Source organism: Mustela putorius, unplaced genomic scaffold (genome assembly GCF_011764305.1).
Source record: "Mustela putorius furo isolate JIRA1106 unplaced genomic scaffold, ASM1176430v1.1 tig00000578_pilon_pilon_pilon, whole genome shotgun sequence".
NCBI classification, from domain to species: domain Eukaryota; kingdom Metazoa; phylum Chordata; class Mammalia; order Carnivora; family Mustelidae; genus Mustela; species Mustela putorius.
This window is the reverse complement of record NW_025421422.1, coordinates 1300790-1317222: the sequence shown is the minus strand read 5'-3', so window position 1 is coordinate 1317222 and position 16433 is coordinate 1300790. Positions and strand designations below refer to the sequence as shown.

General features: G+C 55.2%; 1 protein-coding gene across 2 annotated transcripts; it reads right to left on the bottom strand.

Moving 5' to 3' along the window:
- Nucleotides 1-2256: 2256 nt before the first annotated feature.
- ASPHD2 (aspartate beta-hydroxylase domain containing 2) lies at nucleotides 2257-14915 on the bottom strand. 2 transcript variants are annotated; one of them, XM_045081491.1, is made up of 4 exons: nucleotides 14712-14915; nucleotides 9709-10813; nucleotides 4651-4764; nucleotides 2257-4108 (listed from the first exon to the last, which is right to left on the bottom strand). In XM_045081491.1, the coding sequence occupies exons 2-4, from the start codon at nucleotides 10514-10516 to the stop codon at nucleotides 3999-4001; spliced, it is 1032 nt and encodes a 343-aa protein (XP_044937426.1). In that variant the 5' UTR covers nucleotides 10517-10813; nucleotides 14712-14915; the 3' UTR covers nucleotides 2257-3998. The 2 variants fall into 2 exon arrangements, with proteins under 2 accessions (XP_044937426.1, XP_012918997.1); XM_013063543.2 differs by lacking the exon at nucleotides 14712-14915 and adding an exon at nucleotides 12131-12348.
- Between the last annotated feature and the right edge of the window lie 1518 nt (nucleotides 14916-16433).

The window sequence follows — 16433 nt, the reverse complement described above, 5'->3', positions numbered from 1 at the left end:
CTTGGGTTTGGGGTGTCTAATGCATCAGACATGGGGAAATGTGGGGAAGGGTAGGTGATCAGAAGTTAGGACTGACGTGTGTGCCTGGGAAGGAGGCAGAAAGTAAATCCATCTCTGTGTGTGTTGCTGCCTGCCACCTAATGTTACAATCTGCTTGAGTATTTCCACTGCCATCTGTCAGCAGCCTGAAAATATATGGCCTTATTCTGTCCTGTCCCCTGTGTTTACATCTGGTTAGCAAGATTTAGCAGGGAGGTGTATCTTAGGGGGAAGTTGCTGGCAGCAGGGCCCGATGGTCCTCACAAATAGCATTTTGTACTGAGCCTTTGCTTTGATTACTTAACATTTTAAAAATATGTATGGAGCACTTCCTATCCACCCAGATTGTGACATACTGTTACCTTACTCAAAGCCCACTTTAAGCCTGTGAAGGTGGGCATTTGGCCCATTTTATAGATGAACCTCACCGAGTGGGTCAGGACTTTTTGGTGGGAAGGACAGCAACTGCAGCTCAAATTTGGCTTCAGAATAAAAAGGGAGTTTATTGGCTTGTGGAAGTGGTAAGTCCGGTGGTAGCGCTGGTTCCAGGCAAAGCTAGATTAGGGACTCTGGTGACCTCCACACGGTGGCACCTGCTTTCCTCTGTGGATTTCACTGTCAGATTTTCTTAGATCCCCACCTCTACTGCATGAAAAGTAACTTTTTTTTCTCAGCGATCTTAGCCAAAGGACAGGATCCTGTCAGCAGCCCTGACCTAATTCCCGAGTGCCGAAGAGTTTGGAAGGCTCTGATTGGTCAGGTCTGGATGGTGAACCCAGCCCTGCAGTTGGGGCAGACCAGACCCAAGAAACCCAAGAACTAAGAATGGGGATGCTACATCTTGCAAGGGGCTCAGCAGGGTACTGTCGGAGAATGTTACAAATAGTGGTTGTTCACTAGAGACCCAGGTTAGAAGTGGCCTGGGTGTCACACAGGAACACTGTCCAGACTTTAACCTGGAGCTGGCTGGTTTCAAAGGCCTTGTCATTCTTAATGGGCATTGACTCTTGTTTCCATTAAAATCAGGGCAGGAAACGAATTAAAACAAATATGGAGATCCGGGTCCCACCCCTAGAACAAAGAAATGAGATGCTTTGGGGCGGGGGTGGGGGGGATGTGGGCATCACTATTTCTCAGAATACCCCAGGTGATTGTATTTTGCAAAGTCAAGAACCAGTGGATTAGATCACCTTTCCCCTCCCTGGCTATACGTAGCTATACACCGTAGGCCATTCAACATTACAAGTGTAACCTGGAATCCAGACAATCTGGGTGAGTGCAGTGGTAGGGGGTAGGGATAAGGAGCAGGTGCCTGGGAGCCCTGGGACGTGACCTTGTGAGGTCTGGGCTTGAAGGTGGTTTGGGCTGTGTCAGGTGGAAGCAGGGCTTCTCATCTGAAGCTGGGCGGGCACGCTGGCTCCCCTTTTTCACCTTGAGCACCCTTAGCTGTAACGCGTAAATTATTTTAGCAATTGCCTAGTTGGCAATGCACACTTCAGGAGAGCGAGAAACATCTCAGCCCCGGGCAAGTGGTGCTCCTCCCTTCTGCTTGTTGAGAGAGCCCAGCCAGGACTGTAGCTGGAAGCAAGCTTGCTGGGAAAACACCAGGCAGCCTGGCTGCTCCCCGAGCCCCAGGCCACCCGCATCACCTACCTCTTTTTAAAAGGAAAAATGTCAACTAAGGGACTTGCTTCGGAATTCCCCTGTACTGAGGCGGCGGGAAGGGGCCACTGGCTCCCCAGGCCACCTCCACCACTGATCAGAGGTGTTGATCTGCCTCTTTCTTACCTGTCCTGCCTCTCACCTGTCCCCCTGCACCTGTTCAGAACCACTATGGCAGAAAGGGGACCTCACTGCTCCTGTAGGGATGAGGCCATATCTGCAGCGGAGCACAGCGATGCTCCCAGAGGCTCCGTGACTTGCCCAAGGTTGGGCAGAAGCCAGCTCCTGGCACGGAGTCCTGAGTACCCCCCAACCCCTACCTTTCCTGAAGCCACGGTCCTTGTTCTCTGCCTCGAGTGCCACTTAGAGCTCCTTAACGTTCCATGGATCTGCTCCTGTTAGCCCACACCCATCACTGGAGAGCTGCGTTTTTGTCTCACTCACCATAGACAGTGGTGCCTGTGGGGCCCCACCCATCTCTGCGACGTGATCCAAACTCCTAGTGACTCCTGCCAAGTGCCCTCTTTTCCCCAACAGACCACTTTCACAGTTCACTCTGGTTTTCAGCAAGGTCCTTTATTTATCTCGGCACATGAGCTCCGGTGGCCGGTTACCCGTGTGGGCTGTGGACTTTGTAAACAGAGAGCAGTCAGTATGTATAGAAATCATGCACCTTGGTGATTCTTTGACAAGATACTTAATGAGTAGAAAGATTTCACGTATGTTGGAAACTGCTGCCCTGTCCGGCATTCCACTCACTGAAAAAGATCCATTGACTCCAATGGAAACAGGTTTTCTTTGCTCCCTTGCCAGTCACTGCCTAGGGCATCTCGGCCCAGGGTCATGTCTGACGGCCATTACTCCCGGAAGCTGCTGGTTCTGTTCCGAGAGAACCCTGGACCTGTACGGGTGACCAGCTGTACACCGCCCACTGTATACATTAAACACTGCCCATGATACATGATTCGAAAAAGGCATCTCTAGGACAGCTGAAGGCTACTCTTGCACACCTCGGGTCACAGGAGAATGTTTCTAGAATTTGTGCCCCCAGCTGGCCATATCCTTCACAGGAAACCAAAAAGCCAGCTCCACCGCTGTGGGTCTTTTGGGTTCGTAGGTCTCCACAAAGGCCCCGCTCACACCCCCTGGCTTAGGTCATCGTCACCCGGCATGCGCCCCTGCACAGAGACGAAGAAATGGGGCCGACCCCTCCACTGTCTCAGAGTCCAGCACTTGGAACACTTATGTACAGACAAATACATGGAAAATCATAGGCAACAGAACTCCAAAGCAAAACAGACACGTTTTTGGTCAGATCGACAATTCCAGTTTTGCGAGAGGAAGGTGCTGCTGGAATGTCACTGGAGGAGCACACAGTCTCACGCTGCCATAGCCCCTATCAGCCAAATGGCTGGTCTGAACGTTCATCGCCGCGGACTTGAAGCGGCTGCGCGGGGAGTTTTCCTGGCCCCATTTGGCAGGAGGGCTCCTGTGGGCAGTGAGGTAAGCGGATCACACATTCGGCAGCTGATCCGTGGGAGCTCTGACTTGGCTCTTGAGGACACCAGCCTCAGCTTGGAAGGAAAGCCGTGTTTACACAGGAGCCTCCAGTCCCACCAGCCAGATGCTCCCCGCTGTCGGGGACCTGAAGGGGTTTGGGAGTGAGGGGAGCGACGGTGACAAGTCTGTTCAGGCCCAGCCGTGCATGCCGCCCCGACTAGGCCCGCCCTGCCCGTGAAGCCAGCCAGGTGTGGGAACTGCAGACTGTCCCCCTGCCCCAGGTGGCTGAAGGGTCCCCTGTGTGACCGTGACGGCAACAGAGGCCAAGGTCTCTAACACTGGTTTGCAGTTTTTGTTTTGTTTTGTTCATTTTTCTTTTCAGATGACCACAAGGAGTTTTTACGTGATTACATTCAGACAGATAACCACTTGGTTACTCTATTCCAGAGCACTGAAAAAACCAGGTACGTGACACGGCACAGACAACAGTCACACCGAAGGCACAGAGCCCCCAGTCACAGAGCAAAGTAACACGCTATTAGGCAGAAAGGAATCTCAGAAGCAAATGACTGAAAGGAAAAAAAGAAAAATCTAAGGCGATACAAGCTGAAAATTTTCCATTTACAATAACCAAAGGAAAGAGGGAGCCCACGTGATCTCAAAACCCCAAATAAGAACTTTCTGGTGAGGCAGGACTCAGAGCGTGGATTCACAGCACGGGTTGGGGCTCAACCGTACCCCAGTCTGCCCGGGCTGACCCGCGGCCATTGTCGCCGACTCCAGCACGGAAAACGTTCTCATCGACCCGGAGCAAAGATGAAATCCAGAGCCTGACGTTCGGCTGCTGCCACATTGGGGTGCCACAAATCCACCATGAAAACCACCCGTGGGCCATCCTCTGTTGAACCTGGGAGGGGGTACGAGAGAAGAGAGGTTCAAACCGTTCCAGAGCCAGGACCCATGCAGTGCTGGACCCCCACAGTGAGCTTCCGGGCAGGGCCCATCCTGTCCCTTGGCTTGCACTGGAAGATCGCCTCCTCTCGGAACAGGAATGTTAGCACGGTTTCCTGAGGTTCTGGGTGGAGCGTGTGAAAGGAGAGGGGCAGAGGACGGAAGGAGTGAGTGAGGGCTAGCTGGAGCACAGAGGACTTTTTGGCCGGTGGAACCGTTCCCGTATGATCCTGTCAGGGTGGATCCGTGTCCCTGCGCATTTGTCAAAACCCACAGAACACACAGCAACAAGAGTGAACCCAAAGGAGACTGGAGTTCAATTAATAATAACCTGTCACTCTATGTGTCGCTTGCAACAAATGTACCACACTAAAGTAAGATGGTAATGGAAGGGGCAATGGGGGGGGGGCTATATACTGTGCTCAGTTTTTCTGGAAACCTAACTGGGCTGAGAAATACAGCCTATAACTTAAAGAAAAGAGAAAGGCAGCCGCTCACCTTCATGGAATGCAGTGTGCAGGAAAGAGTCATCGAAGAGCAGGCAGCGTCCTTCTGCCCAACACTGGGGCTCCCCCCCGACCACCAGTTCACAGCCACTTGGGGTTTTGAGACCTTTGAGGGAAAAGCAGAGAAAAGAGAATGAAGGCAGGTGGGATGGGGGGATGGGCTGTTTTGGTACAAATTGTCAACTTCTGAAGTGTCCTGGCCTTCTGCCTCACCCTCAGAGCCCTGTCTGGGGTGGGAGGTGCTTTGGCAGAGGAAATACAGGCTGTGGACCCTAACCGTCACCGAGCTCCCTGGAAAACCCACATTCCTCCATTGGCTTCATCTGTTCTGGGTCATGGGTCACTCTGTCAAGTCTTGTGCTGCACTTTTGAGACCCCTGAAGCCCATCTGTGGGACCTCCTATTCCCCCAACCCCCATTTATTGAGGAAGACCAGGTTTATAACCCGCCTGGCTCAGTAAACTGTGTTTATTAGACCCCAATCTCTAGGACTCTTTTGGTTAAGATGAAACCAGGCCCTCCTCTTTGGGTTCCAAGCTTTAAATCCATGTCGGGGCCTGAGGATGGCATGTTCTTAGTCTAAGCTCCTCTGGTCGCCCTCTGTGACACTGAAGGTCACCCCTAAGGCCATGCCTGAGCTCCATGGGGAAAGAGGCCCACATCTTTGTAAGCCTCTATACATTCACAATGGCGAGCACATGAGGTGCCAAGCAGGGGTGCATAACCGCAGGGAGCGGGCCTAGCTGAAACGCTGTGGGCCCACTTTCACGTCCCCGCCTCCCACCCTAGGATCCGAGGAAACGCCCGGGCCCTGTCACTGCCTGGACGTCTGGAAATGAAGGCACCACCACAGCCGTGGAACAGAGTCCCGAGGGGCTGGATGGGCCCCACAGCTCTCAGGAAGGATGCATCAGGAGGAAGCAGGGTCCTGCCAGAGGGGATGTGATCGTGGTGGTCTTGTTCGTCTTTGGGGACTACGGGCACAACCGTGAGGCAGGACCAGTCGGCCCTGCCCACCACACACCCCAGCTGACTCCTTAGGATGAACATAAAAGAGAGTTCTCGCTAACAAAGCATTTTAATACGCCCCTTGAACCGGAAGCACGTGTGCAGGAGGAAGTCACAGAGGCCACACGGAGGAGCGGCAAGAACAGAAGACTTGGGGTTCGAGGGCCAGCTCTGACCCTTCACTGCCGCGGGACTCTGCGCAAGTCACTTCACCTCTCTGAGCCTATAAAGGCGGAACAGCAGCGTGCTTACCTGAGGGGCTATATGGCCACTGTCCTTGCCACGGGGAACATACAAACTGCCTGAGTGCAAGTCTGGGCTAAACCAGCACTTTTCAGACATCCCTTCAGCCCCTCTCTGGACGGAGCTGCTGAGATTCAGAGAAATGACGTGACCTGCCAGAAGTCTGCTATTCAGTCCTGGTGGGGACATGAGGTTTAAATCCAAACCACAGAATGGGCTCTAATGACACTGGACAGTATTTCAGCAGTGGTGGCACTAAAGTGCTTGTCCATTCTTGTAGCAAAGGCTTCCACTGTCAATCTCACTGAATCAGGCGAGAAGGGCCATTCCAACTCTGGAATCATCATCTCCCATCTCCCGCTACTGGTAACAACTGCTGGGGAGGGCGGTGGGGTTTAGGGCTGTGACCGGCCCGGAGGAGAGAACCCTCACTGACTGGACGAGGCCATTAGGACTTTGCGGTTCTCTGCAGGGACCCTCCACCCCAGGGCTTCAGAAAGCAGCTCTCCTTTCTCTGGGCCACTAAATGATTCATCACCATGCACCACAGCACAGCAGAAAAATGGTCTGGCCTGCTGGCTTGACAGCCCCCTGCTTACTTTCTTCTGCCTTCCCCTTCATCATGCCCTGGCCTTCCAGTGCCCCCCACCCCATTCCTGCCTACTGCCCCCAAACCAGCTTGGTTGGCAGAGATGATCAATACTGTCCCAGAGAGAGTGATCAGGGGGCTCTTGGGGATGGAGCTAGACCCCACGTGCTCTGGCTGAGGGCTTGCTCTTTGTCCCTACCGACCATCCAACGAGGCAGGTCAAGGCTGCAAAAAGGGCTCAGCGTCCCCTCCCCCGACTTCAGGACACTGGAGGCTGGCACTCCGGGGAGCAAGGCAAACACAAGCTGATCTGCCAATTCCACCCAGCTAGTCGGCCCAGAAATCCAACACCACGCACGTGAAAAGGCAATGAGAGTCTAACTGTGCTTCTTGAGCAAGAATTTGCTGAATATGCTCCTGCATTTTCATCTGCCCTTTCCTGAGGGTTGGCCGTGTAGAAGGGCATCTCCCTCCCCAGTCAACGTGCCTCGTGAACGTCAGAGGTCACTTGCTGGAGGTCTGTGGCCGTGTGGTCAGGACGTCCCAGCCCCACAGGCAGAGCTGTCCCACGGCGCTACGTGGGGTCCAGACCAAGGGACGCCACCCCTAGAGCTAGCTCAGAGAGGTCTTTGGCGAATGAATGGACTGGGGGGAATGCACAGCCGTGGCCGGGCTTTCAGGGGTCTGTGGGGTCAGCTCCACGAGTCACAGCTCAGAGGGCAGGCAGCCAAAGGGGACAAAGGCTGGCAGTTCCAGAGCAGGGCTCAGAAATAGAGGGTGTCTCCTGCACTCCAGCCAGGTATTCTGGCCAAGGCGTGGTCACCAGGGACGTACCAGGTTCGCTCCCTCTCTGGCAATACCCAAGGTCGCAGGGATCGAACCCACCTTTGTTTCATTCCGTGGTGGATTCAAACGTGTGCATGACCGTGGAAAGAAGGAAATGCTGAGCAAATCTAACCAGGGAGCTTGCCCCGGCCTCAGGGAAGCGGCCACAGTCCAGTGGGACTCCTTCCAGGAGAACATGACATGGCCCAGTTTTTCTGGTGGCAAGAACTAGTACGGTTGAGAAGGGAACGACAGGTCGTACGGAGGGCCTGTGGGGGTGTGGTTTACACTCACACACGCACCACGCAGGTGCACAACAGGCATTTGTGCACAGAAGGCAAAGCCTTGCTCTTCTGCCCCCCACCCTGCTGCCCTTGCCACTGAACACACCTGCCTGGAATTCTACCTCAGTCCACAGGCGCCCTTCCTGCGGGTTCACTCTGAAGCTTTTGAAAAACAGCCAGAGAAAACCTTTGAAGAAAGCACAGTACTGTTCCCCATTGCCCCAGTCTCCATCTCAAAGCTGGGCATGGGGGGGCTCCTGCATGGCTCGCTCCCACCCAACCTGTCTGACCTCGGCCCCCCTTCCCCCTGAGCCCTCAGCCACGTCTGGAGCTCAGGGGGAAGGCATCCTAGCAGGATGGAGTGTGAGATCTGAGTGTGCCCTGGAGTCCTGCATGGCGACCTTACTGAGACCACTGAGATGGCCACCTTGCCCCCTTGATTAATCAGAGTGCCCTTTGCCTGACTGCCCTTTACCTGCCCATAGTCTCCACATGTGTCTTCTCATCCTCCAGAGAGTCCCCAGGCATAAACTGTCACCCTTGTGCGAGGCTCAGAGTTTCGGGGTCCCAGCCAAGATCACTCGGCAGCTGGGGCCGACAGAGCTGAGTCCGGGGGTGCTTGCTTCCGAAGCCTGATGGTTTCCCACTGTTTCCTGAGGGCCCAGGTTTTAGGGATCCTTTCTTAGACTGCCCAGCACAGGTTTCATTCCAGGGGACTAGCTACCACCTCTCTCCCGGCCAAGCAGCCACAGAAAATACTTTATTTAACCCTGTCAGTGGTCCTGAAGTAAGCACTACTTCCCATTTTACAGATGAGGAAACTGAGGCACGCAGAGACTCCGTTCCTTGCCCAGAGTCCCAGAGCTGACCACGGAGCCAGGCTCCCTCTTCTGGCACCTCTGCCCTGTCCTGCCTCTGCTCTGTAAACACTCACAGTATCAACTGCTTGAATCTAGCTGTCTTTCAAAGTGGCAAAGCCCTCTGTCCACGTCCCATTCTGCTCAGGCTCCCTGCATGGGGCAGGGGAAGCAGAGGGCTCTGGGGAAAGCGGGGCTGGAGAGCCCAGGAGGCTGCCCTATGGTTTGTCTATAGAACAGTATGAGGCCCCCCGCTCCAGCCCTGACTGGGACTCCTCCACGTGGGCTTTTTCATCCTCTGTTCCGAAGCCAAGGCAGCTAGTGCTGAGAATTTCCTGAAGCCGACCTTACCCGGGCTCTGGGCGTGCCCCCCAGTCTGGGATGCTAACTGGGGGTACCAACCCATTATCATGAGTCACTAGGCACAAGGCATTCGGGGGAGCGAACATCCCTGTGTGCTGAGCTGTGGCAAAGTCCCCCTCACGGGTGAGTAAGCACTGCATGTCCGGCTCCGTGCACATAAACGCTTCATGACACGTGTTCTCAGCGGACCCTCCAAGTACCTCCATGGGAAGGAGCTCTTGACCTCTTCTCTCTATGTGAGGACATGGAGGTGCAGGGAGGCAAAGTGACTTGCCGCAGCTGACACAGCCAGCAGCCTCTGGGGCCAGGACGCAAACACAGCCAAGCTGACTTCAACCCCATTCTTAGGGCCACTGTCGCGCATGGTACCAACTGCCCTCAAACCTGAATGAACTCGGCACTAACACCACGCACGCATGCCCCATCGACTTGGGAGGCACGAGGGCATGTTGTGTAGCAGCCCAGGCATCAGGATGAACCTGTGACGGTTACAACAGCCTCTGGGCTCTTGAGCTGTGCTGCCTGATATGGTAGCCACAGCCACGGGTGCCTCGCTAAGTGTAGACAGAACTCTGTCCCCTGCCGGCACCAGCTGCGTTTCAAGCGCTCAGCGGTCACATGGTACTAGTGGCTACTGTACTGGGATGGTGCAGATAGAGGCCATTCCCACCACTGCAGAGAGCTCCCCTGGACAGACCTTCTGTCAGATCCTACTGCTCGCAAGTTCCTTTTCTGACTCAATCTCTGCGGTCAAAACTCTGCACATAATGCATCGACCTTTGACAGATGTGCCCTGTGGAGTGCAGACAGGCATGATTCTGGTGGCCCAGGGTGGCTGTGTCGGGCAGGCTGTGCCCTGAGCCCCCGCCCCCACGACCTACCTAAGTGGCACCGGATGCGGATGTTGGTGGGGCCATAGTGCTCCGTGATCACAGTCCCCGGGCTCAGCACGGAGATGCACGCGTTCCCAAAAACATTGTTCCCAATACAGGTCCGAAGGCTTCCAAGCAAGCGGTACGTCCGTGGGCACTTCCTGCAGTTCCTGGGAACACAAACCCCCTGATTGACCAAGTAAAAGGTGACCCACTCCCCGCTGGGAGTGCTGTTCATTTTCCATCCTTGCGGGAGGCTGCAGTTTGAGAAGGCTTTGTACAGGGTCTCAAACTCGCACAGGATGGTCTGGAAGTTGCGCTCCAGCAGCTCCACGTCATGCTTCTGGGCGTCCCGTGGGAAGTAGGGTGTGGTGGGAAGATCGGGCAGGAAGAAGACCTCGGGCTTCTGGATGGAGGGCCGGCTGCTGAGGTAGCGGCCCTGCTCGCGGATACCCTTGTGGATGCGGCCCATGCCGGACCAGGAGTAGCGCTTGGCGTACTCCTGCAGGTTATAGTAGAGCTTCTGGTTGAGGCCCTCGTTGTGGGCGCAGCGCACGCACTCAGGTGACTGGCAGTATGCGTAGCCGTTCTGCAGCCCGGCGGCATCTGTGCCCTGCATCAGGGAGTTGACGGTTGCGTAGGGCCGGGGCGGCTCACGACCCACGTGGTAACAGTACCACACGAACAGGACTAGCAGGCAGGCCACGCTGACCACAGCCGTGGTGTCGCAGTCCCGTACCGACTGGATGCCCGTGGCGATGCAGTCCCGCAGGCCGTCCAGCGACCAGTTCCAGGCCACCAGCCACTCAAGCGACATCTTGGGGGAGCTGACGTTGGGGGCAGGGGGCAGGGTGAAGCAAGGTCAGACAGTCAGTCCTCAGAGGTCCCAAGGGCACCCGCACCCTGCAGCTTAACATTAGGGGGAAGGGGTGGCTGGGGCCAGGGGAGGCATGGCTGCCATCACGGTTCCTCGGATCCCGCCAAGTGTGGCATTGACCCACATCTGGGCTCACCACTCCGCTCCCTGCAAAAAAGTCACTGCAAGCTGGGTGGAAGGAGCCGCTTTTGGTCAGGCCAGCAAGTGGGATCAGTCACCGTGAAACGATTTTCGAACCTGACAAGAGAAAAAAAAAGTAAACCAGCATAAATTTTTATACCTGGATATATCCTCAACTGAAATGTAAAATCACAGATCCTTCTGGAAGGTCCCTGTGGGTAGGGGACACACTTCTCAATCTTGTGTGTTCTCTCCCCATTTTGCCACACCCCCCGCCCCCCAATTTCCCAAGAGGCCAACGGTGCATAATTTGCAACCAGTACTAACAATTACCCAAGGCCCATCTATTCTGTGTCATTTGTAGGGGGTGTGATCAGCCCCATTTTACAGGTGGGGAAACTGTGGTCCTGAGAGGTTATATACCTCACCCAAGTTCATGTGGCCAGGGCAGAGACATACTCCCCAGAGGGCTGCATGATGATGTCTAGTCATGGTAGGCATTTCATAAATACTTGTTCTCCTTAAGTCTCTGTACCTTTACAGAGAGATCTGGATTCAAAAGCATCTTAAAAATGGCAAAGGAAGGGGGCGCCTGGGTGGTTCAGCTCAGGTCATGATCCCTGGGTCCTGGGATCCAGGCCACATCAGGCTCACTGCTCAGTGGGAGGCCTGTTTCTCCCTCTCTCACTCCCTCTGCTTGTGTTCCCTCTCTTGCTGCCTCTGTCAGACAAATAAATAAAATCTTTTATAAAAAAAAAAAATTGGCAAAGGAGGGGCACATGGCTGGCTTAGTCAGTGGGGTGTGCAACCCTCGATCTCGGGGTCAAGAGCTCGAGCCCCATGTTGAACACAGAAATGACTTAAAATAAATAAAAGATTCCTAAAAATGGCAAAGGAACCACAAAACTACACGGTCTCCATTTTACTTTCTCTCTTATGGTGCTTCATCATTCTTGCTTAATCTCTCTTGCCCTGCTGACAAAGGCTGCGATGCACTCAAGCTGGAAGGAGGGGTGGGCTCTTGGGTCATGGGTCACCCCCACAGCTGACACTGGGCCTTTCTGTCTAGCCAGTCCAGAGACTACTCCCTGGTCTCACCCGCAGGTTAGGAGAGGAAGTGATGGGGGAGAATGGAAACAGAAGCCCTCTCAGGTCTCTTGTCTCCGGAACAGACAGGAGCACTCTGCCAAGTAGCCCGCCAGTGGTTGGGGCCAGCGTCTGGCACGCCGTTTACCCTAATAACCTAAAAGTAAGATCAGAGCCCGGCAGTCACGGTGCCCGTGTCTACAAAAGCCTGGCCGTGTTTCCCAGCTGAGAGATGCTGTGTCCAGCCTGCTTTTCCCAGAACAGCCAGATCTACAATCTCCCACAAGCCTAATACATTCCCTCGGTGCAAGGGGCCAAGTAATTCACAAAAGTCGTTTTGTGTACTACCTTCTCTCTTGGGAACTGAAGGCAACTGAAAAACTGGGGAAGCTGTCCCCTTTCCTTTCTGTGGGGACTACATTTGGCTGGAAAATTCTTGCGAGATGGCAGAGAGGCCAAGAACCCAGACTGGAGGTGGGCTGGACTGTGGGCGGGACACTTCCCTCTCGGTTCCTTCATCTCTAAGACTGGGCCATGCTCATCTCCTGGGATGGAGGAAAGTGACAACAGATATAAAACACTTAGGATGTCACAACGAAAATTTAATATGTGCTTAGACATGTGGCAGCCCGTGTTGGTCAGCCAACAAAACCAAGCCAGGGCATTGGGGACAGGTATCTTGGGATGAGGGACCCTAAAAGCAAATTCTGGACACTCTCGCTGCCACGTATCTGAGCTGACTTTTATTTGTCCCCAGACTGGCAAGAATAAAAATGAAAGAGAAACCTTAGGTGCTCATTCACTGCCTGCCTGCATCTTCCCAGCTTAGGTTGAATTAAGAATCATTTGACTATCATGTTTAGCAAGTCAAAAACGCACATGCTAAATATTCATGGCCGTTTTTATGTTTCTAGGAAAAATACAAGAGTGGGGAGGCTAGCAGCTCAATTTTTTTTTTCTCACACGTTCTCAATTTCTTCACAGATCTGGGCCCCACTGGATGGAAACAGACCATTTGGTGCCCCTGGTTCTCTCTAGCCATACCGTAACTGGCACATGTTCCCTTGAAAGGGGAAGGGAAAGAAAATCTGGGATGATTCTCCCCGTGTTTTGTTTGCAAGCCTGTCTCCCAACCAGAACCCCAGGATTCCTGAAATTCAGTGTGAAACTGTCATCTGCGTGAAAAACAAGCACTTTTACTAAAAGGATTTCCCCCCTCCCTGAGCTCAACTTCTAATTGGAACTTTTAAACTCAGTCTCTCAGGAGAAGAGGTTTCTCTTCGTTGAGAAGTGAGATGGTGATAATTTAGCAAACACCTGTTAAGTGTCAGTCCCCATCAGCTCTGCTAATTGCTTAACTCCAGCACAATGAAAACCTGGAACACAGGGCGGATGAAGAACAGATCTCTTCACTGGACACCCCTGGAGCTCACCAGCCTCCTGGGGGAAGCCTCATTCTAGTCAACACCAGCCATGAGCGCTCCCTAGCCTGAACTATAAACAAAAGGCAGCAAAAGATCCTGATGCCCTGAGCCCAGCTTCAGATCCTGTTCTCATAACCAGCACGGAGAGCCGAAGTTAGGACTTTTCTTACCTGCCGCTTCCTTTTAGTCAAAAGACACTGGCAGGCCCCTGAGCCCAGAGGTGGGTTTAAAAGCTCACGGCTGAAATGTGACACTAAAAAATCGTTTACATTTGCAGGGTGACTGGCAGCTTAATAAGTACTGGTTCCAACATACAACACTCAGGGCACCCAGTGACAACCACGAAGGCGCCAGTGGAAATCCACGAAGGCATGGATTCTCTCCCCCTCTCCGGTTCTTGGCTCAGGGACCACAGTAATGTCCGGTTTCCTTCACATATCTCATCATTTGCATCTGTTTCATGTCTGTCCTCCTTAGGGACCGGGACCTGTCACTGCAGTTCTGCCCTTTAATAACTCCAATCGTAAAGGTCAGTCAGCCCTGGAGAATGCATGGCCAATTGGTCAGCAAGTCCAATGAAATACACCTTTTGATACGATGAACATATGGGGGACAGACTCAGCTCTAACTTGGCTAATGGGGTTCACCTTACAATCCAAGAAGCTGCTCAGTGCTAAAGAGCTTTTGGTCTTTCTCAGGGTGCGGCCAAGCTGCCCTAGAAGTACCCCCAAAGAGCAGGGCAAAGCAGGGCAAGGGGTATGATGCAGGTCACCCTCCCCACCCAGGACCCTGGGAACTGTCTTGGAACCAGCCTTCCCCCTTGGGCAACTGGAGACTTCTCTTCCTCACTTTCTGGGCCAGCTTTTTCAGCATCCGCCCACTCTGGAGAGTGGGGGAAAGGTGGGGGCAGCGGATGGGTTAACACAGATGGTGACCACCAGGAGGTCAGGGGAGGAGGGGGATGGGACCACGGAAAAGTGCATATTGACAGGAAAAGTGGGCAATCGGCTGAAGACTGGGGAAGGTGGCTTATGGTGATAGCTTATGGGACAGGGGAGGAGGGTCACCACGAGAAATATGGGAAGTGGGTGACGCTCAGGGTTGGGGGAAGGGGGAGAGAAGGGAAGGAAAGGGAGCAGGGAGGAGGGTCATGGGGCGCCGCGGTGGGCACCGCGATGGGGCAGGGGCTAACGAGGAGGGTGCTGCCCTGCCCGCCGCCAACACAGCCCCGGCGGCGGCGCTCTGCACGCAGCGAGTACCGGGCGGCGGGGCCCCTTGGCCGGGCCGGGATGCGGGGCACGGGGCGCGGGGCGCGGGAGGGGGGGCGCCGGCGTTCCCAAGCATCTCCAGCGGCCGCGCCGCCGCCAGCCGTGGGGACCGCGGGCCTGCAGCCGTCCGGCCCCCGCCTCCTCCCCCTCTCCCCGGGGGTGGGGTGGTGGCGGCCCGGCCGCGCCGTCTTCCCCCCCACCCCCCGCGCCCGGCAGCCCCCCGGAGACGCCGCTTACCTGCGCGCCGGCGCGCGAGCGGCGGGGGCGGATGCTGGGGCCGGGGGGGACGCCGCCGCCCGAGGGCGCGGACGCGCAGACGCCCCCTGCCCGCGCCGCGGGGCCACCGCCCAGCCCACGCCGCGGGAGCCCGAGCTGGAGCCGAGCCGGTGCCCCCACCGGTGCCGACGCCGCTCTGCGCTCCGCGGGGCCGCGCGGACCACAACTCCCACAATGCCGCGCGCGGCTGGCCGGCTGGAGGAGGGGGCGCGGGCGGCGGGCGGGGCGGGGCTGGCGTGGGGGCGGGGCGGGGCTCGGACCCCCGGCGCGCACGGCGCGGGGCCGCTGGGAAGGCTTTAAGGGAGCGGCGGTGGCGGAGACCCCGGGACGCACTGCCCGGCGGGGCCGGGGGTGGAGTGCGCAGTCGGAGCGCGCGGGCGAGCGGGCGGACGTTCATTCATTCGCTCTGCGTTCCTCCCAATGTGCCCCTTCTGCTCCCCCGCCCCCGGTCTCTGTCCCCGCTCCGGCTCTCCCTCCTACAACTTCCTCCTTGCATTCTCTTTCACTTTCCTTCCCTCTTCTTTCCTCCCTCACTTTCTCGGGCCCTGAAACCCCTCTTCCCTTTATTTATAGATTCACAGCGCACTTAAATGGCCGCTCCGGCACTTGGAATGAAACTATAAATCAGACAGGATCCCTCATGTCACGAAAAACTCCTTGGTTCAGTAGGAGCGACTGTTGGGCAGCCTCCCTGTGCCTGGCCCTGTGCTCTTTGGGGAGCGGGGCACATGCGGGCCCTGCCCACAGGGAGCCACAGTCTGGCTAGGAGTCGAGGGTGCCCAAGTAATCACGCAGGTAAAGGCACCCTCACCTGGCTCCGCAGAGTAGTATAAAGGGACAGGGCAGGGTGAGCCGAGTGGAGCAAGAGGGCATGTGATGGGGTGGAGGCCCCCCACCGGGGCCTCTGTAAGGAAGTGATGTTGGAGCTAAGGCCTGTGGGAAACAGATAAGCTAACAGCGGTCATAGGATGTACATGTTAAGGGCTCCGGGGCTCCATGCATGGGCGGGTTCTGGGAACTCAGGAGTAGGATGGCTGGCGCAGGATCCATGTGTTCGTCCCAAAATCGACTTGTTGCTATCCCAGCATCTACTTTGCCCCTGTCCCAGAACCTACTTCAATCATGTCTCAGAATCCACCTCTCACACCTGTCCTAGAATCCACCTGGTCCCTGACCTAAGAACTCAACCTCCATCCACCATGTCCCAGAATTGTCCCTGCAGTGGAACCCACGTCTAAGGTGGCTCAGAATCCCCATCTGCGGTGGCCCAGAGCCCACTTCCACCATGACTTAAAATCCACTTGTCCTTACTCCAAAGGAGGAAGAACTCCCCCCGCCCCTTATTCTGCTAAAATAACCAAAATGCATGCATTGGGAAACAAAAAATGCATCCAGATTTGTTCAAACTGTGGGTAATCAACACAGTGATCCGATTTAGAAACAATAAACAAGATGTCTCTTTTCATTGCCAGCCTTCTGGTGGTTGAACCTGGGGAGGGCTGAGAAGGTGGAAGGGCACTTGGTCCCTCTCAGGTTCAGGAAGTTGCTCAAACTCAGACTTCTCCGAAGGCGCTTATACAGTCAGAGCATCACACTGACAGGGTTGAGAAGGAAAACATTCTTCATATAGTTGTAAATGTGTGTTCCATTCCTGGATCATGCCATCTGTAGTGCATTACAAAT